Below are 25087 nucleotides of genomic sequence, written 5' to 3'. Positions count from 1 at the left end.
ATTTCTATGGCCACCAGCAACATCCCCAACCACTGTTGCCACACTAAGCTCTTGACCTGTATGTACAGGAGGCACCAAATACAAAGGAGAACATGCATGAAAAATGAACTGAAATGTGTTATGTGTTGTTTTCTTCAGGTTTTCTAAAATGATACATTTAAGTGCTCTTAATACAGGCTAATATATAATAAATCTGACAGTTCACTGAATTTTATCTCCTTAGTTATTCAGAAGAATTTTTTTTTGTTTAGATGAATAAACTCCTATAAAGAACTCTCACAAGCCATTCATTTTGACATCTAAATTCAACCTATTCTGATTGAAGCAATACTTTTGGTATTTTCCACTTCTAAAGATAAATTTTTTTGCAGAAGTAAATTAGGAGTGAGAAGAGGTGTAAGAATGACTGTCAAAAATTCAACATGGCAACTCTCAGAAGTACCATCTGAAAGCAGTAATGCTGAGACACTTAATGAGCAAGAAGGATTCTCCACAGCACCTCCCCTTGTGCTGAGCACCATGGCTGGTTTTGACTCTCACAAAGGCTCTGAAACTGGAGCTTAGTCCTCTGCCATTCACACTTGGGTTGCCTGCTTTAAAGATGACATAGCTGAATTTGTGAAAATCTCACAGGAAGGAACAACATTGACTTAAGCCAAGCAATCCAAAAGGTTCAATACAACTGCTAAGTTCAGTATGCAATAAAGGGAAAGACAACATGTCATAGGACAGACTCCTCTTGAAAATTCAATTAATGCTGAATCTTCTTTAGTGGATGAGAAGTAAGATCCTCTTCACTTATCAAAACCATTTTATCAGGAAGAAATTAGCACCCAAGTGGTATCAGTACATGAATTTCAACTAGATTTAGATACTTAAAGCTGACAAGAGAAAAGCAGGAGCAAACACAGTCAGTGCAGAGAGAACACCAAGGAATAATTTGAAACTCACCATTTAATGTTTAATGCCCTACAAGATGCACATAATGACCCCCATGTCAAAAGAAAATGTTATGGCTTGACACGCTACCAGTACAAATCATGTACATTATTGCCAGAATCCCCTGTGACACTTCCCAAGACTTTCTGAAATCAACTGCAGATTGAAAAGATGTTGAGCAAAACTGATCTTCCTAACTGGTACATTTATTTGGAGATCATTTTTTTAGGCTTTTTAGGATTTTTTTAGGTTGTAAAGAACATCTTAAAATACTATTTTTAAAAAATGAATTTAAATGTTTTGAACTATAGCAGCTTTCTTTTTCATTTAAAAAGGCAGTATCTTCAGAGGATATTATATACACCTGGAGATTATTCTATAAAGGTTTTCTCTAGATAAATGCAGAAAACCAAATAAAGAAAGCATCTGTCTCAGCTCTGGTAGTATTTCTTAGAATAATTAAAATGCTAACACAAAAGCATGTAAAGGCAGGAAGAAGTAGAAGAATCACCCAGCCCAGAATAATGTCCTTCTATAAGTACCATTTCCAACTTCTGATGTTCTCTGATTTATGCTCTAAGTGATGACAGGTATGTTTATAGTAGCTCTTTAAGAAGGAACCTATTAGTTATCTCCTTTGCACTTGTTAGTGCTTCTCAGTAGGTTTTGGTGAAAGGTTAGACACACAAAAATAGGGCAGAGATGAAGGCAAGAGACAGCTGGTGTTAGCTCCAAATGCACAATCAGACTCTGAACAACAGAGGCACACCTCTGCACAGCGACTCCCAAATCAGATTAACATGATGGTACCTCCAATGGCAACAATCAGCTGACACAAAATGCTGTTTGCTCAGACTTGCTATTAGCCCACCCCCTCACACTCCTCTGACTCCTCTTCTTGATTGCTGTACTGCAGCCACTCTACAGCTGTTGCAGGTACAGTGTGATTAAGAGCAAATCAATCCCCCTTTCAGCCTCACACATATATAAATCATGACTCCATAATTATTTCACATTCAAACAAAATGGGGAACTCTGTTTTGTTCACCTGTGACTGGTAGATTTTTTATTTTCCAAGGGGGAAGGCAAACAGACTGGAATTTCCCTCTGCCTCCCTCTAGTTCTTACTCATTTCAGTAGCTCCTCCATCCAAAATGGATAGAAGGAGGAACATAGGTGGCTGTGATTTCAGCAGTGATCCCACTGCATTCCCACATCCCTTACTAACAGAGACTATGACCTAAGATTCAGTTAAATTAACCATGGTGAAAATCAAAAGGAGGAGTAACTGGGCAAAGCTAAGAGAACACAAAAGGCAAGAACAAAGGTTGACTCTTCTTAATGAGGATTACACAGTACAAACATCATGGTCATTTTCAAAAAAGAACTCAAGTGTCAAAGACCCAGGTCTAACTCAAGCTGTGCCACTGACTACAAAATTGCAAAGCAAGTAAAATCTCTGATTTCAGATACATATTTGAGAAGCTATAATAAACAGCACTGTTATGATGTACTCTGTCTGCTTGGAATAGTCCTAGAAGAAATGCTAATGTGCTATACTGTGCTGTCAGTATTTACATGATGAACCACCCACATGCTAAATAAAAGATGGCAAGAACAAAGTCCTGAAGGCTTAGGTGTTTGCAAGCAGTTGTTTTTGTATTTTTGCTGGTGGTTATTTTTTTAATCAATGCAATTTCTGTGCTGACTTGAAGCCCAAAATACATTTGATCTTCCATTTCACAGCATCAAATTAAGCTCTGTATCTGAAGGAAATCTCAGATTCCACAAATTCAGTTTGGCTTTTTTGACTAGTTTTTGCACCAAATAAAGTGAACCATAGATAGATCATTTATAAGAACAACTGAGGTAGTTGTAAAGAATATCATCAGTACTATCCACTGTGTTGGCAATAATGATAGATTTAAGCAGCTGCTACTAGAAAACATCAGCTCTGCCAAAATGTCAGATGCTAATGGCTGAAGCAGCTCAATTAAGCTACAAGACACAATTGCTTTGTTCTACCAGGGATGCAGGCACACATATTTCAATCTATATCTGGAACCAACAGAAGCATTTAGGCAAGGACCAGATAAAAAAAAAAATCTGATTATATACAGCCTTACATCTTCACCTTCTTACAAAAGAATCAGATTTTAAGCCACAAGTGATCTGATGCATTATGAGTTCTCAATAAAGCATGCAAAATAGCTGGAGTAGTGTCAGTTTTAATCAGCAACCCAAATAAAGGATCCAATCAAGATCACTTTAGCTGTTCAACAGTATGTTTAAATGGTAAATTACTTTAAACATAAGTTTAAATGCAGGTTTTCTGTAGTTTAATGACATTCAACAGTGATAACGTAATGGAAAATAATTGTGCAACAGTAAACTGTGTTTATGCTACATTGAGAAAAGAGGATATCTAACACATTTTAAAAAATTATGTCAAACATTTCTTCATAAAGTCTAATTAATTTGAGAAAGCATATTTGCTTTCTTCTTGCTGCTTTCTTCTTCTATCTGCTCTTATATAGTAAAAACATGCAAAAACGACTGGACTACCATTTGTTTTCAAGACAGATACAAGAGTAGGGGGTGCTATTAATACTTTCCCTTTCCTCCACTTCCCAGTTCCAACCTGTTCTGCTGAAATCTCATCTATGCAAATGAGATTGTGAATGGATATTAAGAAAGAAACAAGTAAAAGTTCACTTCAGACATTACCTCACTCTAGGCAAAGTTAACTTTCCTATGATGAAGGAGAATTAACTGCAGGCTACTAAATCTGAGAGTGAGACTAATTTGCAGAAATGTGTCCAGGTCTCAGGTGTTACTGCTAAAACAGCAACTCAAACTGATACAGCAATACCAGGAGCATTCGCAGCTCTCATGCATCTCCAAGATACAGAAAAAAGAGTTGTACTGTAACTAGCATCCTGTTCTGAGGGCGGACCCCATCACACACTCACTCTTAGTGCCACAAACAAAATTAAAGATGCTTTTTCAAGGTAACTATACTGAATGTCCTATGGCAAAGAAGGGAGAAGTCCAATTCTTATCCTCAAAAGTTGCAGGTATCTAGGCTTCAAACCAGCAATTAAGCTTTAAGATTTGTGTGTCTGAAGACACCAGCCTTATAACACTTCACAATTTGATCACGTATGTGATTATTTTCATGGCACATATGTAAAAATTTTACTTATACACCTTCTGGGAATTCAATAGTTTCTTCAACAGTGATCACAGCACATAGGATTTAAGCCTAAGTATGAAATAAACAAATTTTAGCTACAATTACTGTTACAGAACTGTTAATTTCAAACAAACTCTGCTGTGCAAATGTGGATTGATCTAACAACATTTGTAGGTCTCTAATAAGCAACCTTGCTTATTTTCCATGCTGAAATTTTATCTTAAACTGCTTCAAAGGTAGAAGTCAGAAAGAACTGGTTTAGTTTGACACTCAGATTGGATCAGATCATTCACATGCATACTAAATTCAGTGTAATTTTAAATGATATTCTCTTTTACTATAATGTGGGCATAAATACTTTTATTAACTCATCTTAACATTGATCACTTTAGCTAGAAATTCTTGCTGTTTACAAAATTTTAGCCTGCACAGCACTAGCAACCTACTAATATTATTTCATGCTACCAAATGCGAGAAACTGGGCAAAGGAAAAATATATGTGGTACAGAAAGAAAAATTCAGGCACAAACACCCTACCATTCCACAGAATAATGTACCCAGACAATATTTGGAAGCCTCACAGATCATAAAGGCACATGCTAGTAGGAAAGGGCTTTCCCTCTAGTTTTTATGGACCTGTAATGTACAAAAGTTTCCAAAGGTCACCCAAGTTGTCACAGCTGTTCCCACACAGGCTTGTCCATAAATGCCTACAACCTTTTTCCTCTCATCAATTTAGAGTCTGAATTGCAAAAACTCTGTGTGCTCCCAAAGACACAAACATTACAAGCAATTCAAGTACTTAAGATGGATTTCCATAATGCTGTGGCATCAACCAAGCCAATGGAATTTTCCACCCAAAGACACTGCAATAATAGCACGAGTGAGTGTATTTCCCCTTAGCGAGCACAAGGTTAGTACTTCCAAACCTACAGGATACAAACACCCTACCTCACAGAGCCTGTGACACAAAGGCTCTGCAAACAGCAGTGGTTTCCTTGCACTTACCACAGCCATAAACACTAGAGCTGCAAAAAACAGGACTAGGAGAGGAAAATATGGCCAAGGAGTCCTGCAGAGACTGAGACACTTCCTACACTACAAGAATAAGCTTTTATTCTGTCTTCCCTGATGCCCTCCTCTCTTCATCTACCAAGCTTGCACCTGGCAGTTCAGAAAGCTTTGCACACAGGCTAACACAGAGACAGGACTTCCTCAATGAAGCATGTTTAGAATGAAAGTATATGCTGTTTTTACCTATTTTCCATTTTTTTCTAAGTGAAGGAGTAACAGATGCTGGGACCTGTGCCTGTGCATAGCCTGGCAACAGCCACCAAGCCAGAAACTACTGTCATGGACACTGCTGGTGGGGCAGCCACACAAACATCTGTGTACAGACAGCTGCCTCAGTAATATTCATGCATTACATTTCAGTACACATACTAAAAAGTACAGTTTTATAAAGATGTATATGACTTAGGTTTTAGTGTTCTTAGTTTACTGGAGGACACTCTCATTTAGTACTGACGGGCAGAACTAGCTAAAAGGACTGCACACTGAGCACAAAAAGTGAGATATATCAAGTGTGACAAGAAAAAAGAGCACACATTAATTACTTTAAAAATAGATATCAACAGGGGAAAAAAACTTATCTTAAAGCACCAATACATATCTTACAAGCTTATTCATTTGTGCAGTCATATGTGCAAAAGGTATCATGCTATTTTCATTCGCTATCTGTAAATATAACAATATCCTCAAGGAAAATAATCTAAAAAGTACAAGCAAAGATGTGCAATGATAGATATTAGATAAACGTATCATTTTACAGTTCTAAACTGTAGTTTGTATGTCATTTAAGGAGGTATACATTAAAGCACAAAGAGAAAATCACCCATGCACCCATGAAGTCAAAGGGACACATGCTTGGAATGCAATTAAGAATGTTCAGTAGCCAAGCAGCATATTTTAGATTTGGGAGAGTCCATAAAACATTGCAGTCAGTCAACATGCAAAGAAAGGGCAGTGTATATCACTTGCTCAAAGTCACTCTGTATAATAATGAACCTCTGTAATTAGGCTACCTAGTCAATCATAAATCTGGCATTCCCAAATGTACTTTGGAGTGTGACTTCAGTAAACATTGCCATCAGAGTGATTCAGAGATATACTTCCTTAGCCTTCTAGAAAAAAAAACCAAAAAACAGACACTAAAATTGAGCCAATTTCCCCATGTGTCATGATACTGTTATGAACATAATACAGGACTGCAAATCCTAAGTCTGCCATAAAGACATCTGTCCACTGAACACCTGTAGTCTAGCGGTAGATCAACCTCATTAAACACACAAGCTTCAAATGAAGTCTGCATTCCTCCAAGTGCAGAGGTTACAGATGAAGTCAGTCAAGACAACATTGCCTCATCACTTCCCAGATGCAAGAAAAGTCCTAATAAGGGCACTTGGAGTCCCTTATTTCAGGCTCAGTTCATATTCCTACCAGTGAGCAGGAGCCCAGAGTAACTGCAGGAACAGCTCTCCATGTCTGTAAGCCAGACCTGCAGTGCAGGTGTGGAGCAAACAATGACAATTTGAGCTACGCTCACAAATGGGTTCATCAGGAATACTTCAAAAGGCTTATATTATAACCTTGCCAAATTTGAAAATAAAATGTATTAATTCAAATAGCAATCACATTGATAGCTCCAGCTAACCACAGATACAAAGTAAGTTTTAAACACTAATGCAAAATAATTGATTGTGCACGTCACATTCAGGCTCTTGGCATGACTCACACCCAATTATCATTTTCTTGCTCAAATTCAAGCCTTGTATGTACCCACTTCATTGCACATGACTTATAAACAGAACTCTGATACTTCTTCTGAGGACAATTTTACCACCCCTTAAAATAAAAAAAGAAGTGAAATTTCAAATGACTGGATGGTTGCACAAGGTTTTAAGACAGAACTTTTCATATTCTTTAACACTTAACAAGTATATCACTCTAATAGTCTGCAATGATATTGCTTCTACAGTTACGCTCTTCTGTTTTTCTTCTTTTTTGATAATCACCATCTTATAAGCCAGTGACAGGAATATATTTCTAAAAGATGAATGCCTCTCCCACAAAGAAACCCATATTAGGGGGGTTTATTAGTGGTTTATGACTGTCATTCTTCAAAAAGATTGCTTCTCTTGTATTGAATCCTAAAATTTATTTTCTTAGCCACTCTATCAGTGGTTTTGTTTGTTCTTCCCAACGTTTGAAAAAAGCTTTCCTCTACTGCACAGCTACTTCCTGACTGTCTGCATAGCTGGCACTTCCACTACATCATCAGGCAATTGATATTCTCTTTATCCAGTCACCTGCTGTCATACTACTCATACAAAGAAAATTGTCAGGCCCACAACAACCATGCCTCACAAGCTTTCTCAACCTCCCCCTCACAATTTAAGTTCTTTCTTCTTTTGATGATCACTTTCATAACTACAGCTTTCATGTTTGTTCATACAGAAGATTAGCACTTTCTCAGCTACCCTGCTAACACACATCAGGAGCCCAGCTTTCCTATGCTGGCTTAAAAGAAAGTAGCTACCAGCCACCCTGAAGAATACTGCAGTATCACAATCACTGCATGAGAATAATTTCAAAGGCAGGAACAAAGCAAGGTGTAGGCTTAACTGAAAAAAGAACCAAAGACTTATATTATACCAGTGTTATACAATGGGGCAAACTTCAGGAGATTAATCCCCAAAATATAATTCAGAACAATTCCAACACCTTCAAATGCATTTAAGAAAAAATTTGAAGAGAAAAATTAAAGAGAGAGGGAGAGAACATTAAACACAGGCTTATGGAGATCAGCTGGGACACAACACACCAGAGCTGTCCTCCTACAGTATACATCTCTCAATGGATTAAAAAAAAAAAAGGTAAAAATGACACCCAAAAAAAACCAACCCATATAAAGATAGAATTTTCTGTGTGTCTGACACCCCATTACAGACAAGGGTACTGCACCTCTACAACTTCTTCGATTTACCCCGAAGTGTCAAAAAAAAAAAAAATCTGCAGAACTTTATTTTCAGTCAACTAAGGGTCCTTTTATTCATTCGGTTTTCCTTATTCATCCATGAGCTGCAACATGATTGACATCTTCTCCACCAGAACTGTACAGCAGCATGACGAGCTAATTATTACATAAAAAATGATACACATTACCTCTCCAGGTCAAGCTACAATCCTCTAGTTGGATGTAATTTTTAAAATTACAAGCTTTAATAAATTGTGCATCATTCTAGTCCAGACACTACATTCAGCTTCAGAGAAGGTTTCCTGATAATGAAGGGTTTATTATTTCTACGTAGGTTTTGGTGACTGCTACCAGTATTGCCAATAAAAACTGGTAACCCTTCCTCTGCAGTAAATTACTATTTCTTGTACTTTTATCAGGGCTCTCGAGAAGCAAAAGTGATGAAACCACCTGACTTCTTAAACCAGGTTTTATACTTTGGCTTCATAGTTTAAACTGGCTGGAATTAAATATCTTTTCCCCCCAGCTAACTTTCTATGCCACAGATCAATTAGTTGTCAAAAATGCATTCATATCTTGTAGCAACAACAAAATATAGGAGGACACACATTAGAGCAAGCAAATGCATTCATACATTCAGAATGCAGGCAGAGGCAGGAGACAATTAGAGAAGGAAATTCAAAAATAAGGCATTTCCTGAGGATTAATGAGCGGGTGGTAGTGTTTGATAGTCAAGGGCAGGATGGGCTCTGCAACTGGCACAATCATTAATCCCCCAGGCAACACAAACTGCTAATTTTTTTTCTGCACTTCTTACTTTCCTTAACATCTAATTAAAATTTCCACTAAATTTGACACCATAATTTCCTCACAGAATCACAGAATAGTTTGGGTTGGAAGAGACCTTAAATATCATCCAGTTCCAACCCCTCCATCACAGGCTGGGCAAGTCCCATTTGGACCATGTTGCTCAAAGCCCCATCCAGCCTGGCCTTGAACACTTCCAGGGATGGAGCATCCACAGCTTCTCTGGGCTTGTGCCTCACCACCCTCACAGTGAAGAATTTCTTCCTAATATCTCATCTAAACCCACCATCTATCAGTTTGAGGACATTCCCCCTCGCCTTGTCACTATGTGCTTTTGTAAGAATTCCCTCTTTCCTGTACGCCCCCTTCAGGTAGGTGCTAAATGGTCTCACTGAGGCCTTTTCTTCTCCAGGTTGAAGATCCCCAGACCTCTCAGCCTCTCTGCAGAGGAGAAGTGCTCCAGGACCCTGAGCATCTTTGTGGACCTCCTCTAGACTTGCTCCAACAGGTTCATGGGCTCCTTATGTCAGGAGCCCCACAGCTGGATGCAGCAGTCCAGGTGGGGTCTCCTCACCAGTGCAGAGGGCCTGGAAGAGAATCCCCTCTCCCTTGCTCTGCTGTCCACGCTGCTTTTGATGCAGCCCTGACCACAGCTGGCTTTCTGGGCTGCAAGTGCACATGGCCAAGACATGCTGAGTTGCTCATCCACCAACATTTCTAAGTCTTTCTCATCACCTCTGCTCTCAGTCCATTTTCTGCCCAGCCTTTACTGGTGCTTGGGATTGTCCCAAGCCATGTGCAAATTCTTACACTTGGCCTTGTTGAACTTCGTGACATCCAGAGCCCAATGCTGTCTGTATGTCTGAACAGTCCTACTATGATAAATAATATCTATACAATTACAGAATTAATACCTGGTGCAAAAGGCCAGGTAACTTGTCACGTTTCAGAAAGTAGTTGTAATTTTCTCCTAAAGACTAAAAATGTTGCCTGCCTTAGACAGGTCTCAGCAGACATAATCCTTTCCTTTATATTACAAACTGCTTGATGGCCTCCATTATCCAGTGGTAGCAGACAAGGAGTGAATCAAGTATTGGAGAGAAGAACTGATTTTCAAGCTGCCTTTCAGTGCCTTAGGAAGCCACATACATTAATGCATTACCAAACATGTCCCAGGCAGCAACCATTCCTCTCCATCACCATAACTCCACACTAACCTGTGACAGGTGCATCTATGTCCAGCAAATTCTTTTCCTGGCGGAGAATCGAAGCTCCCTCTGTTATTATTCTCAAAGCGACGCTCTCTTCCAGTCTCCCTTCTTTCATAAGGTGTGCCTTTAAGATATCCACACGAGGTTTCCCATCATTATCAAACACTTCCTTAGCTGTGAGACGGTGACTTGGAGGAAATGGGACAGCTACATGAAAAAGAAACCAAAAAATATATGGTCACTCTTTACAGAAAAGCTTCTATTACTGACACATTTCAAAACACATTTCTGCTGCAGAACAATGCTACCAAAGATTTTCTACTCCCTCTTACAATTTGTGGTTTAAATTGTACATAGACTCCCAAAGATACCATTAAAGTGCATGTATTCTACAAGACATATTATTAACACGTGCAAGAAATAATTCATGCTTATAAAAAATTGAGAGAAGTATATTTAGGCCATAATTACAGGTAGATACATTCAAGTAAATCCCCCAAAAGGCATGGGAATACTAGGGAAAGGAGGGAACAGAGTTTAAACTGCTCTGGTAGAAATAGAGAACATTGACATCCCTTTCATTAACGGCATAAAATGCACAAACAAGTGCAATATTTAATATCTGTGCATGGACATGCATAGATACACTCCAATTAAAATTCTAAAACCAAGACAGAGCTCTCTCTAATGACTTTGGGTAGAGCGATGTAGGATGTTGTCCCTGTATAAGTAATAGCTTGCTGCACAAGATACATCTGAAACCCATCAGTGCTGAAGAGACCATTCCAGCACGGACAGGGCAGAGGATGCATCAGACTGAAGTTGGAAATAAATGGATAAATACAAAGCTTGTCCTGGCAACATGGCTGCAACCTGCATACTGTCCTCAAGTAAGGTCAGAGGCATAAACTTGTATGTTCCTGCTCTCCTGGGGCCAGTTGGAGCAAGAAGGCTCAGAGGTGATGCTGTCAGTTGCCAGGATGAGGCTGGGACATTATCCCAGCTTAACCCCCTTTCCCTCGCAGCTCAGTTGGAGCAGCACTAGGCAGCGCCTGCCTCACCAGCCACAGGGTAATTATCCTGATCCTTGCCATAGATGCAAGAGGGTCAGGTTGTTCCAGAGCTCCAAGCAGGGACAGGAGGTAGCCACAGGGCTGGTTTCAGCTGGTCACATCTGCAGTACAAACCTGTCCCTGCCAAAGGGTCTTGTCCCCTGTGGAATGTCTTACTGGCAGCCCCATCCCACACAAGACATGAGACCCTAACACAGCAGATCAACATATCCATGAGCTTCAGTTTTCTTCTAATTTCACCAGCAGTGGACTGCAAAAACCCATAACTCACACTCATTATTTAAAGTTGAAACCCAACACTCTTCTCTTACATTACTGGAAGTAACAGAGCAGAAAATAAAAAATTTCACTTTACAGTTATTTTCCACTGATATTTTTGACAAAAACAGCTTCAGAAAATGCCTTTCCCCCCACCTCAATCTTGTTTTCATTCCTTTTTGCTGCTTCAGCAGTCCATTCACTGAAATAATCTGGTGGGGACATATGAATGTGGGTGTCTGAAATACACTGAAGCCTGACTGCTCTCAGACTTAAACATGGGGGAAAAGGTGAAAATTTATGAAATAAACAATTTATTATGCAACACAGAAAAAGAATAATATTTTCAAAAAACAGAAGGTGAGTGAAAACTCAGCAGTTCTCCAAGCCTCGATCCTCTTTTTACAAAAACAAAACCCTGATCCTAAAGATCCTGCATTTCCAGCATTGAGAAAGGAGGAAGGGGAAAAGGTGGTACATATCTGCAATCACTTTGGCTGGAAGAAGCACATGCCATTAGCTTGCATTCCTTAGCAAGACAACAGCCACTGCTCCTCCTCAAAGGCATGATATTGCACAAACCTATGCAGTGCACCAGTACTTTGAGGTAGCTACCATATATGCTTGTAATGCTGAAAGGAGATTTTTACATTTATAAAGACAGAGCAAAACACAGATGCAATGACAATAGCAAACAGAAGCTATGACATAAAACCTACTGATATAGAAAAAAAATGACATATGCTGCAGGACTGTAAGAGTTCTGCAGGCAGAGCTCTAACAAAGATGTACCCACACCTAATTAAAGAAAAAAGATACTGTTCCAATAGCAGATGATTCATGATTAATTAGCAAAAACATGACTGACTGAATAGACCACAAATTGCATCTTCCATTATGAGAATATTAACTTTGAATGATTAACTTTGAATGTACACATACACAGAGCTTCCATAGAAGAACAAAGTAAGAAATGGTCACATTTGTGCAGAAGTCAGTTAAACATCATTTTTACTAATAACACCCACAAACGCCGGTATCAACCAAAATCCTTTTATAAATACAACAAACATTTAACTTCCATTGCTTTATAGAGAGCAATGTTACCATCTGAATACACAGGTATCCATCTGTTTCTCCATTCTTTTTTTTTCTTTTTCTGCTTTTTTAAACCTATCGTATTAGCATATATAAGTAAATAATAACAAATGCAATAAATTTGACTCTTCTCAGAAATAAACCCTAGAATTTCATCAGACACCAACTGTGCACACAATACACAATGAGGAAGAGCACAGAACTGGGAGAGGAGGCCACCAGGGAAAGGCAGGAAGAGGAAGGAGTGGGGTACTGAGCTGCCAGTATTGAGCTCCTCGCCAGGGGATGTTTTTGTAAAAACAGACAAGAACCTGTATTAAGCAAAGGCCATAAAAAGGGAGAGGCAATAAAATGTGCATCTACACATAAGACATAATTTTAGAAGTTTAGAGACAAATCTTGCTACAAGACCACCACACAAGACTCATGCATGCCTAATCATATTCTATAAAACTTAAAACCTGGACTGGTGTCCATCTCATTTACATTACTTTCTTTATACTGGCATAAAAAACAAACAAACAACTATTGGCCAAGCAAAATACTACCCTGGTGGTTTGGTCATAAAACATGAACCACAACCAAATGCAAAGAAACAAAGTTTAAAACCCTTGACCTCAGCCTGTCAGTAACAGTCTCCTGAGATCCTAAAGCACAAGAAAATTCTCTTTAACCATTTAATAATGGGGATTTTTCCACTTGTGCTTTCAGGTCTCTTGAGCATGTTCCAGCAAATGGAGGAAAAGATCAACCTGTTCTTTTGCTGTTCTTGCAGGCTCCTGTAAAACCCATCTCATCGCTAACACAGCCACTGCAAAGGTCAGACATCATTACTGTTCCTCTCAAATATTAAGCAGCCTCTCTGGAACAAATAAATAAACCATAAAGAGCTCTGCTTAATTAGAGTGGACCATGTGTGCTCGCATAAATAAAATACAAGCATGTGGCAAAGCAAGCATTATTTTGTTTATATATTATTCATTTTAAAATGAAGCTGTACACTAAATTAATACTCTCAGAGGAGGCTGCCCATAAGAAAAACCCTCTTTCATCAATGTTCAAGTTCGCAAATTATCTCCCCCTCTAATGCTTGTCCTATAATTTTACGCAACTTATGCTGCATGGCTGTACTTAACTATAGCACACCGTACCTTTATGGCATATATATGCTTGCTTTTTTACTTGTAAGGAAAACACACCAATAACATCTGCCAACATCTCAATAACCCAATGCACTGCATTTGTCTAACAGCAATTTGCAATTCTCCATTTTGAGAAACATTTGCACTAGAGCCATGCCTAGAGCACAAGTTAAACACACTGACACTATGCCACAGGTGCAGAAAACTTAAAGGTCACTCTGCAGCTTTGGGTTTTTTTACATCTACTTCTTCATAGCCTTCAGACTCAGTATGCACAAAAGTTTCCTAAAACTATGATAAAAATCATCTCCGTAATGCCAACAAAACTGTATTTTTAAAAGACAGAAACATTTTTAATAGTTAACTAACAGGTTTTGCAATCTGACTTTGAAAATCTAACCCATTTTATAATGTGTTTGAACGTATAGCATAACCCAGAGCATTCCTGCTGACCAGTAACACCCATACTGGAGTTTTTACTATTTAATCGGAGTTCTGCATTTCTGCACCATATTGGGTCTGACAAAACCTATGCAGCAACACAAAGACACAGCTGAAGATCAACTTTTCAGCCTAAAGACATGAATTTAACATTACCTAATTCCTGTACAGTTGCCTATGAACTTCTGGTTTACATGGTTTCTATGAACCTAAGGGGAAGGAACGATGACTTTTTTTTTTTCAAGAACCCTACTTAATTCAGGTGACAGACTGAAACAAGATGAGTCACCATCATCCACAGCTGCTAAAGGGGAACAGAGTGAAACCCCCAGGCAGCACAGGGCTCACCAAAGCAGTGGAAAAAGGAAAAGGAACTGCCAAAGATGCTCAGCCCCGCAAGACATGGAATTCTCATGTGACAAACATCCCCCCTCAACAGATTTCCTCAGGCACCACATGGATAATGCTTTCATCTCCATACACAAGTTTTCTGGAGACAGATTCAACCATTCCAACATATTGAATCACTGCGATCTCTTTGTTAACCTGCATATTACTTCCTTAGCAGGTATTTTTTTAGGAGTATCACAGAGAAAGTTGAGTTATTCAGAAGACAAAATTTCTTTTCAATATAAAATTTTGTATTATAACATTCATACCATATGCAAGTTCTTATTAGTTTTTTGTGTACTTGGCAGGGAAATATGTCTACACCTGATAAAAAAAAAATCCAGCTATTTATATGACAGCAAAAGAGTGAAACCAAAATCATCTCAGTGGAGCTAAAAGTGGAACACATGTTCTGATGTTTCCTAACAAAAACTATCAGGTTTCATTTTACATTAGCTACTGTCATTAGAGTAGGCACTGAAATTGGCAATCTCTCTCTAAAAGATCAAGCTTTCACCTGCTATTTTAAGACATGACGTATTTGAGGACTGTTTTTACTAAATCTGCTCACCAGATGGTGAAAGTGTTGGAAATTAGAATCTGGAAAATAAATCTACAGTATAAAATAAGAAGCAGCTATGAGGATTCCTATAGAAATTTAGCGTGAATTTTTCTTCATTGCCAACAAGTTCTTGCAGTGTAATCAGAAGAGCTCACAACCGTATTTGCTAAAAGACATAACTAAATTAACATCACTCATGAGCAAGGCACTTTGCTTCACAGAAAGCTGAGCTTTTCACTGGGCTAGCCAGTCAATACTGCAAAAAGAAAGAAAGAGTCCATCAAAAAGAATGTTACATGAAGACACCTTTGGGTAACAGCACTTGCATGTGAACAGAATTGGGAGCAGACGAGAGGCACACCTCAACAAAGCCCACATACACCAAATTTAGAGAGAAAAGAGAGAGGAGTTCCTTTCACAGATATCTCAGCTGACAACACGGAAAACAGGCCATTTGACATGAGGCAATAACACCTGTGGCCTAGAAAAAACAGAAGGTACTACAGGTTGGCAAGGAAACTGCTTCTCACAAGACTGAGATGAGCCATGCTAGCATCATTTTTTGATGAACAAAAGCTCAAACTATAAAAATTTTAAAAAGTAACAAAAGACGCTTCATCAAATACGCCAGTTCCAATGAATATTTTTAATATATTCTGACACTTCAGTCATAACTGGGGAACATAAGAACATAACAGCAAAGACAGAATTGCCTCAGAGAAGCGTGCCTAACTTTGGACAACAGCTGTGATAGGACAGTGTTTGTAAAAGGAAGGGCTGTGTCAACCATGTACTGATCCCAACACACTGCCACGTTGCTTCCAGACACTAAGGCTGTGGCATTCTCATCAGTGGCATTCTCATCAGTAGGCTTCACTCCTTCAGTGAAATGTCACACTCTAAGACAACCCGTACCTGCACACTACAAGCAATCCTCATGCAGAATAACTCCATGACACCTCGGGAAGCACAAGATCTTTATAGGATTTGAGCCTCAAACTCACAAGAGAAGGATGAAGTCTCACCCCTGTGCACCTTGTTACTTTCACAGGAGGGCGCTGCCTCTGAGCAGCTGCGGAGCTGGGACTGACTGGCACACTGTGCCACGAGCTATGTCAGTACATCTCAACCACATGGATAAGTTTTTGATAGGATGATCTCTCAACTGCCTCTACCATTGTAATGAACATACAGGGATCTTTTTGCACCAGTGGCACAGCAGAAAAGAAGGACAATAAAAGTCACCATCAACTTGGACCAACAGAAGGGGGATGAAATCCTGTCATTTCTGTCTAATTACCAAGCTGAGGTGTGATGGGCTGCCCTTGGGTGGATGCCAGGTGCCTGTTCTTATGGGATGAAAGGCTAGAGTACTACCACTTCCCACCATTTCAGGAATTGCTATGGCCTTTTCATGGCATTACTGGCCTCCTCCAGAATACACAGCACCTGACAATAAGTAAAGTATATAGCAACACTTTTCTTCAACTCTTTAAAAGAGCATAACCAATCTCCTCATAAATTCAGGTCAAATTATACTTGGAAAGAACCACCATAAGTAGCTATGTCACCTTCAGTCACTTAAAAAAAACCTAAAAATAACACTCACTATTTTAGGATTTGATTTTCTTTATATTCACCTCAGGAAGCTTTAAAACTCTGAAGAAGAATTTACACAAAGAGGTTCTTCCAAGAGGTTAGAGCAGTGGCCCATTATTCTTACTCTGGGCTCAAATGAAGAATAGTTATAAAAACCACCAAGGCCTGGATAAACACACAAGATTCCCTTGGTAGTTTGACCCTTGACTGGTGAGTTGATTGACTCACCCATCTCACCCACTCTTGAACACTTCTGTAATTAATTGTAGCATTGATATCAACAACATAGATAAATGTATATCTCTGTAACAAGCCAAAATCTAACTCTAATTTTCAATCCTTATCAAGCAATTAGCAATAAAACTGGTTTCCAGTTTTTCAGAAAAAGTCAGAGAAAAAAATACATCAGAAATTTTCCAGAACATTTACAGGCAACAGACACATCAGAGAGCATAGGAACCCTAAGAACCTTGGAGGAGGTACAGGCTGGAAAGGGGAAGGGAAGGAGGTACACTTTAAAACAACTGCAAGAAAGAAAAGCCTCCTAATTCAAAGAAATGGGTCTGTATGAAATATCAAATTGTAGTGGACACGGTTATACACTGGCAGCATTCCCAGAGTATCTTCTGGCCTACTACTGTAATAAACAAATCCTATCAGTCTTAAAGAGCACAAAACAACACACATCCCTATAAAATATTGCAAAAGAGTATTCTTTCCTTGTGTTTGAGATCATATGCAAGTATCTTTGACATTTACGATCCACTCTTTTATCCACAGTCCATGGATAAAAAATCAACTACAACATAAAGTGGAGAGGAAAAATTCAGTTCAATAGGAAACATTCCCAGTTAGGACCAACACATACAGTAAAAACTGGAAAATGTGATCGTAGCTTCCTGGCCTCATCAGAAAAGTTTGTTTTTCTACTTTGTTACACCCAAGTTTTTCCATAGGCCTCGAACTGAATACTGTTGAGCTTTGTTTTTATTAGCTTTTGGAACAGAGAACAATAATTACCCAGAGTTTAAATTCCTTTATGAGAACAATTCATTTGGAGAAAATAGTCAGAGGAAAAAGAACCCCGTAACAATGGAAAATACCAAAGGTCTTCCAAGACTTAAGATAAGGAATCAGGCACAGTCCTCCATCCCCGAAAACACTTGAGTGATGGATAATTTCTTTTCTATGGTAATACTTCATTATTGTTCCTAATTTGAGGCAATTAGGAAGTAATTGCACTTGAAATTATTTCAATCTACAGGGGGGAAAAAACCCCAAACAATCAATTCCAGGACCTGGAAAAGTTTCAAGTATCAATACAAATTTACGGCACCATTTTCTTCTGATTTTTTGGTTCAACTTAAGTCAGTTGACACTACCAAATTTCAGTCTTATATAGCGAAGGCAGCTAAAAGAAGGACTGCAAATAAACCCTCACCTACAAAACAGAATTCCCTCTCCAACCTTCTGAGCATAATGAGGTACTCTTTAACAAATTTTGTCAGAAATCAGCTTGGCTTTGAGAACTAACTCAAAAGTTTCTAGTGACATGCAAAAGGGCAAAAAGAAAACACAATTTCCTTTCCAAATGGTCTACCAATGGTTCTACCAGGGCAACCAAGATTTAGCTTCCAAAAATTGACCACTGTACACAGCCTGGCACTTGTCAGACAAATTTGTTAAAACAAGTCATAGACTCATAAAATGGTTTGGGTTGGAAAGGACCTTAAACAGCATCAAGTTCCAACTCCTATGCCATGGGCAGGGACACCTTCCACTAGACCAGGTTGCTCAGAGCTCCATCCAGCTTGGCCCTGAACTCCTAAAAGGAGAGATGAGTAAGTGCAAGTAAAGCAGCCTTTATTTGGAGTAATTCTGTTTCCTAACACTCCTTAAATGCCACATTACAGAAATTGCTCTGCTTAAATGTCAGCCTGCAGAGGTTGATTCCTGGAACAAGAAACACCAGCACATCCCTGGCTGCTACAAGAAAGTTCACTGGGCAGAGGAAATGAAAAATTCCTACTAGCATTACTAAGTAATCGTTTAAAAAAATACATTTCACATTTCAAATTTAAGGCTATTTGGCACCTCGCAATTGATAACTTTATGTGCAGCCTAAGGACAAAGGACAAAGACAAGGGGGTAAGGATGCTAACAGACCAAGGTATTTTACTGCTATGTTGACCAAAGGACTTACAAGTAGCATCTTTGAATCATATAAGTTTTATTTTATTTGAATTTTTTTAAAAAGCTACGTTTCAGTGAAACAAACAAACTCAAACACCTTACGTAAGACAATAAATATGAGTATGGGAAAAACATTTAAAATGTTAATGTCTGAACTATGCCCTATGAACTAAATAAAAAAGACATGCTGACCTGTAAATGTTAACCTGGTTTATTATTTTGCTGATCATGAGACATGCAGCAAGTAGCAGATATACACCAACACCTCATAAATCAGTCAGACAAGTCTAAGGAACAAGCCTTACAAATATAAGTATGTGTAAGGACCAAGGCAGCTGGAGCCAAATTGACCTTAAGAAGTTCGAAATAGCAGTTGATGTGTGGGTGTTTTGTTTGTTTCAGGTTTTGTTTGAATTTTGGGATTTTTTTTAATCCCAAAGAGCTTTGCTTATTTAGTAGCATTCTAGCCCTTGACCGAAGTTTTAAATCAGCATACTTCTGGATGAGTGAATCTATACTGACTCACACTGGTTTTAAGGTGTACAAGGAACTGGCCAAGCTCTGCACCTACTAGTGTGAAAAACATAATTTCAGAATTCCACTGAAACTGAATTCTGCTTGTTCAGCCATAATCAACAGACAGGAAATACACATGCATTAAAGAACCTGCACCTGATTATATAATAAACTAATTTGTACTAGGCTACATGTATTATTGATCCAGTAACAGCCCCTTCTTATTTAGGGGTCAGGTCATACACCTGGAAAAACAGCAACATAAAGAGGTACTAATAATTTTTTTTCCCCCATGCAGTTTAATGTCTAGATCCCAACTAGTTCTAACAGCATGGTTTGGCTTTGTCTGCATTAGGATTTAGGGGCACACACTTCATGTTACACAGAGCCATATTTTAAACGAACAAACAAAATCCCCATCTCAGTCTTCACTATACTCACTGAAATGCCTAGTTTCTCCTGGAACTCAGCAAAGGCTCAGTACAATTTGTTTCTTCTTGCCTGATATCAGAGATATGGCTTACCACTCCAAACTAATACCACAGTTCAAACTAGAACATTTGACAGGGGAATTCAACCCTTCAGTTTACAGAAGGGGCATAAGCAGAAGGCAAAGTCAGCCCTCCACAGACCCTGTAAGCACTGGTGCCTTTCTCTCCTGATGAAAAGAATTCAAACTCTTCCACGGGACTCCTATAAATAGTTTCATATACAACTGTTCTTCTTCCAACATGCTCAAAGGACTAATTTCCCTGTGATGTTATTAGAGTTCACATAGATCAATACTAAAGATTATGGACCAGATTCACCACTGTGCTATGCTGTAATGCCATTAAACAAATACCCTTTCTAATCCAGCATTAACAGATCACACTGAGCTTTGAAACTGGGTTCAGCCTGCTCACGGTGTCTAAATAAAACTTACCAAACCAAACCGAGTGACACTGACATTAATCTCAGCAATGTGGCTGTGAATCAGCCCTGGTATTTTGGTTTGGTTTTCATGGCTTGCCTCTACCAGCACTTGTATCATGGAACATCCGCATGGAACTTCTGCCTTGGACTCATCATCAAAGCACATTTATTTCCATCAACTAACCTGCACTTCTGGAAAAAGTCATGTTGATTTTAAAAGTAACACATGCAGAATTTGTAAGAAAAAAAATTTAACATTTTTAAAAGGCAAGTTTTTGTTGATTGGAACATTATGTGGTCTGATAGGCACTTTTTTTTAAAAACTTTTTCTTTTTTTCTCAGTACACGTGGCAGAAGCAGCTTCAAAGCTCACAGTAAAAGTTTCTAGTCCTGTATCTAAAAGGATACTTAACTCAAATCCTCCTTTTATTTATTATAGATGCTTTTATATCTTTTGTAAACCATATCTTCCCTCAAATCTCAATTGCTGTTTAATAAATGTTAGATAAAAATAAATCTGTCTAAATTTACCATTTTGCTCATACTCTCTGAAACATCCTGTTTTTAAGCAGAACACTGGAGTTTAAAAAAACAGCTTAATGAAGCAGTGAGAGAACCAGACACCTGTGCTTTATTCCCAGATCTGTTGTGTAAAAGCAATAATTTTTTTTGCCAGTAACTAAACATAGAGAACACACAGAAAGAGCTCACCACTGGGGTGCTCAGGTCTGTTGTGCACCATCCTGTGTTGGTCATGGAGACTCTGTGATGCCTCTGTGAAGACCAGCATAGCACAACAGGACTCCCAGCACACTTCCCCCAACAAAAAAGATGGAGCACAGCTACCAGAGAGACACCAAGAAAATGGGACTCTCTCATTTGCTAATGGTGAGGTGACATCAGGCACTTCCGGTCACATCTCGGGTCTCAAATCCTTTAATGGAACAGGTGACTATTATTTCAAACCAAGATCAAAAGAGATTTCAATCAGCCACTTATCCAGAGAAGTGCTGGCTGAGAGACCTTAGGTCAAAATACCACCTTCCCCTACCTTGACCAAGACCAAAATATTTTTCCACAGATGACTCAAAAGCCATGGATCAGACAGCAAGAAAGGAAATGTGATGCTGCAGCCTATGCAGCTGTGCAGGCATCAGGGAAACTTAACTCATTCCTTTGGCTACCAAGGCCACTTCCACATTAGATATTCACTCATTCCCTAGAACCAGTAAAAATGGCCTCATCTATTGCAGGGGCAGGAATTTTGATGTCAACATTCCCCTACTGCACATACATTTTTTTTTTCGGGTCCTAAGGAATCCAAATTCTTCTTTTACACTAAGCAGATAACTTTTTGAGACAAGCTGAGGACACTTTTCTCCTCAAGGAAGAAGTAATAGAGTATTAGTGCACCTTCCCAAAGGTAAGAACCTTTACCCCTCCTTAAATTCAAGTTTTTTCTAGCCTGAGATGAAAGTATGGCTACAAGATTAAGGGGGGACAAGAACAGAGGGACTACTACGCAGCTTTTTGCTGCAATATGGCAGTATTAATATCAATAGAGATTAGTATTAATAATGAATATTTGGACAAATAAAATTAAGATATTTTTCATATAAAGAACCATAAAAAGCAAAAGCAAAAAACAGGATTCAAATGCTCTAAAAAATATCTCAAGTTTCTCAGATTTCTGCTTATACATGAAAGTAAGGACCATGAGCCAGAGGAGAAACCTCAGATGGTATTTATCATGGAAATATATAAATAGGTCCATTCACTAATGGATTGCAAATGATAAGACACAGCCTACACATTTCACTGCTTCTTAATCTTCCAAGTCCATTAACTCACTGCATTATCAAGAGATAAGCTTACCTATAAGGTGCATCAGAATTTTTTATTAAATTACCTTAGCAAGAAATAGAACTTCACCTGTGTCATATATCACTATATCAACATTACTGATATAATATAGCTGACCTGCTACATTATTATATATTATTATAATGAAGGAAAGCAGGACCTGGAGAAACATGCCATAATCACAACCTAGCACCAAAAAGCAATCTGGCATCTACAATCCGTGATGTGCCTCTTGGCTTTTCTCACTCCGAGCGCTGCACTGTTCTGTTCTGTTACATGCATTACTTCATTTCAGTGCATCATCCTGACCCAAGGAAAACAGTTCTGACTTAAGTGGAACATGGGGCTGTTTCCTTCAAATAGATTCAAAGATGTAGTCCCTGCTACTTGCAAATCAAAGCAGCCTCTTTCCAAGAACACGGTCACTTCTCATGCTGAGCAATGGGCTTGTACTAAGCATCTAATAAAGACCTGCAGATAAAAGGCACATTTCATGAACCAAATGATGGAGTACAAGAACAGAGAATTCACTGTTCTTGCTTCACGCAGATTTCCCACTGTTACAAGAGAGGCTGCAGGAAGGTCAGAGATGCTCAGGGAAAAGAATACTTTTTAGCCTAAACAAGTAGTGGGAAACAAAAAATATTTCAGGTGCACAACACTACCCGAAACAGATCTGTAGCCACACACACAAGACTTTCTCCTGTTTGCTCAACTCTTCTGCAATTTTATGTAATGGTTTGAATAAAGCCTAAGGAAACAAGGATCAATAAAATAACTTCTCACAGACTTCTACACAAAACCATCTCCAAGACCTCTGATACTGCTGGCATCCAAAATCAATGGAGTAACACTATCAACATAACAATGCATAATTCCCAAGGCATTCAAAATTTAGGAATATTAAGGGGTTTGGAGCTGTCTCCTCTTGCATTCCGTTTTAAAGGCAAATTTCTAATGCAGCACACATTCAAAACCCCTGCTAGAGCCTCACTGTGTCGTAAGCTAAACTTGTGGAAGGCAGAGTCAAAATCTATGCCTTAGTGAGCTGAAAGGTAGCAGCAATTTGCACAGCCAGTACCACTTCTTTTTGTCTCACATGTTGCGACCAAGGCAACAGTTACTCTGGGGACCAGCATAACAAAAAGGAAGAGCCTTTACAATCTGCACAGGTATCCCAAACTGAGCAATGTGCCTTACACATTTCCTATATCAAGAGGTTTTGTGCAGGGTTTTTTCAAATACATTCAGCTCTGCGTCATTAAAAATAATTGCAAAAATTACAGTGATTACACTTCCTGAAGTGATTTCTATCTTGTTACCCTGCACCATTTGCAGCAAAAGCATTAGTACTGGTGTGGAGGACAGAGACAGCACATAGACATGAAGTATTTATAACACTCATCTACATACAATTATTCTAAACAAAAATCTCTGATATGTTTTGTATTTAACAGAAAACCTGTCAAGGAAATAATACACACCATGGTGGTATCAAGACGGACTGCTGATGGCCTTGTTACACACTCTTACATGCTTAATAATAAAGAAGTGAATTATGATTACAGAAATTGAAATGAACTTAAATACTCACCACCCTGTTTGCATGCACACAAGTGAAAACTCTACAGATTACAGACTTTATCTCTAAAAGTTATAGAGAACTATAAAGAAGTACCAAAGGATACCCTGACTTGTATTTCCTTTTCACACAAAAACAATCCACATTGAACACAGCTGAAGAAGTTAAGATGCTTTTCCAGGTTACTGACAGGTAACACTACACAGCACTGATGTGAACAAGTGGTCACTTCTGACAGTGCTGCCCTAAGAAATTGAACTAGTTTTGTAGAAGTTTGGGTACGTGTCTTACCAGTCTCTCCACTTCACACAAAATTCCATCTGAATTCAAAAGGTAATGGACACTAATCCACATGCTCCTAAAAAGCCTCAAGAATCATATTTAGCCAACACTGAATGGCTGCAAGGCTTCTAAACTATACTAATTCTTGATCAATACAAACACAAGCACAAATCCCCAAAAGCACACAACCACCAAAAACAAATATTGCACATGAGATGTTTTTGAGGGAATAGTTAAAAAGAAATGCATCTCAGGGCTGTGAGTACCCCAGGCAATTAGGATCCTCAGAACCTTCTTATATAATGCACTATACCCAAAGGTATACCAGAAGAAACTCCTCAGTACAGGCTACATTCACCTGGACCCAAATCACTACACCAGCCTTGCCTCTGTTCAGAGTTATCTCCACAAAGCCATTATCTCCCAAAGTAGTATTGCTCAGAGAGGAGAACATGGGAATCTCCCATGTTTTATGGGCAGCCAGTGGCCAGCTCCAAGCTTAAAGTACTGAAATGCTATCTTTTATGACCAAAGAACTTGAGGGAGAAGATGGGTCTTGCAAAAGCCCTTCCTGTTCCACAAAAAAAATGCTTACAAACAAATTAAACCCAGGCCAACACTGCACGTAAGGGCCCTCTGAGGGACAGATGCCTGTCTCCTCCCCACCCCAAGGACTGGAGAGCCAAAATAATATTTAAACTTGCTTCCACACTTTTTAATAGCTTTTTTAATATTTGTGATGAAACAGATAGTAAGCAGAGAGAAATGTCTGCTTTTCCTGACTTAACTGCAGCTTTCCAGAATGGCCTACAGTACTTCCTTGTAAATGCAGCTGCATTACTAATCTATTGTATGAACTTCACAAAAAAGATTAAGTATTCCAGTATAAAAAGAAAATAGCTTAACAATAAATAAATTTATAATTAGTCAACAGATATCAAAAACCACCTCTGCACTGAAACAAAGTTTTTTTCCCCCTACAGA

The 25087-nt window shown here is 38.7% G+C and overlaps 1 protein-coding gene across 2 annotated transcripts in view; it reads right to left on the bottom strand.

Annotated features, from left to right (window-relative positions):
* PPP3CA (protein phosphatase 3 catalytic subunit alpha) overlaps positions 1-25087 on the bottom strand; it is a 171174-nt gene that overhangs the window by 89935 nt on the left and 56152 nt on the right. For both annotated transcript variants that reach the window (XM_071431847.1, XM_071431848.1), the window contains exon 2: positions 10196-10396. In XM_071431847.1, the coding sequence (XP_071287948.1) occupies positions 10196-10396 (201 nt within the window). The remainder of the gene's footprint in view (positions 1-10195; positions 10397-25087) is intronic.

Source organism: Agelaius tricolor, unplaced genomic scaffold (assembly GCF_023055355.1).
Source record: "Agelaius tricolor isolate 1412-34295 unplaced genomic scaffold, bAgeTri1.0.p SCAF_8, whole genome shotgun sequence".
Lineage (NCBI taxonomy): Eukaryota > Metazoa > Chordata > Aves > Passeriformes > Icteridae > Agelaius > Agelaius tricolor.
The sequence above is the reverse complement of the archived record's forward strand: the minus strand, read 5'-3'. Positions and strand labels throughout refer to the sequence as shown.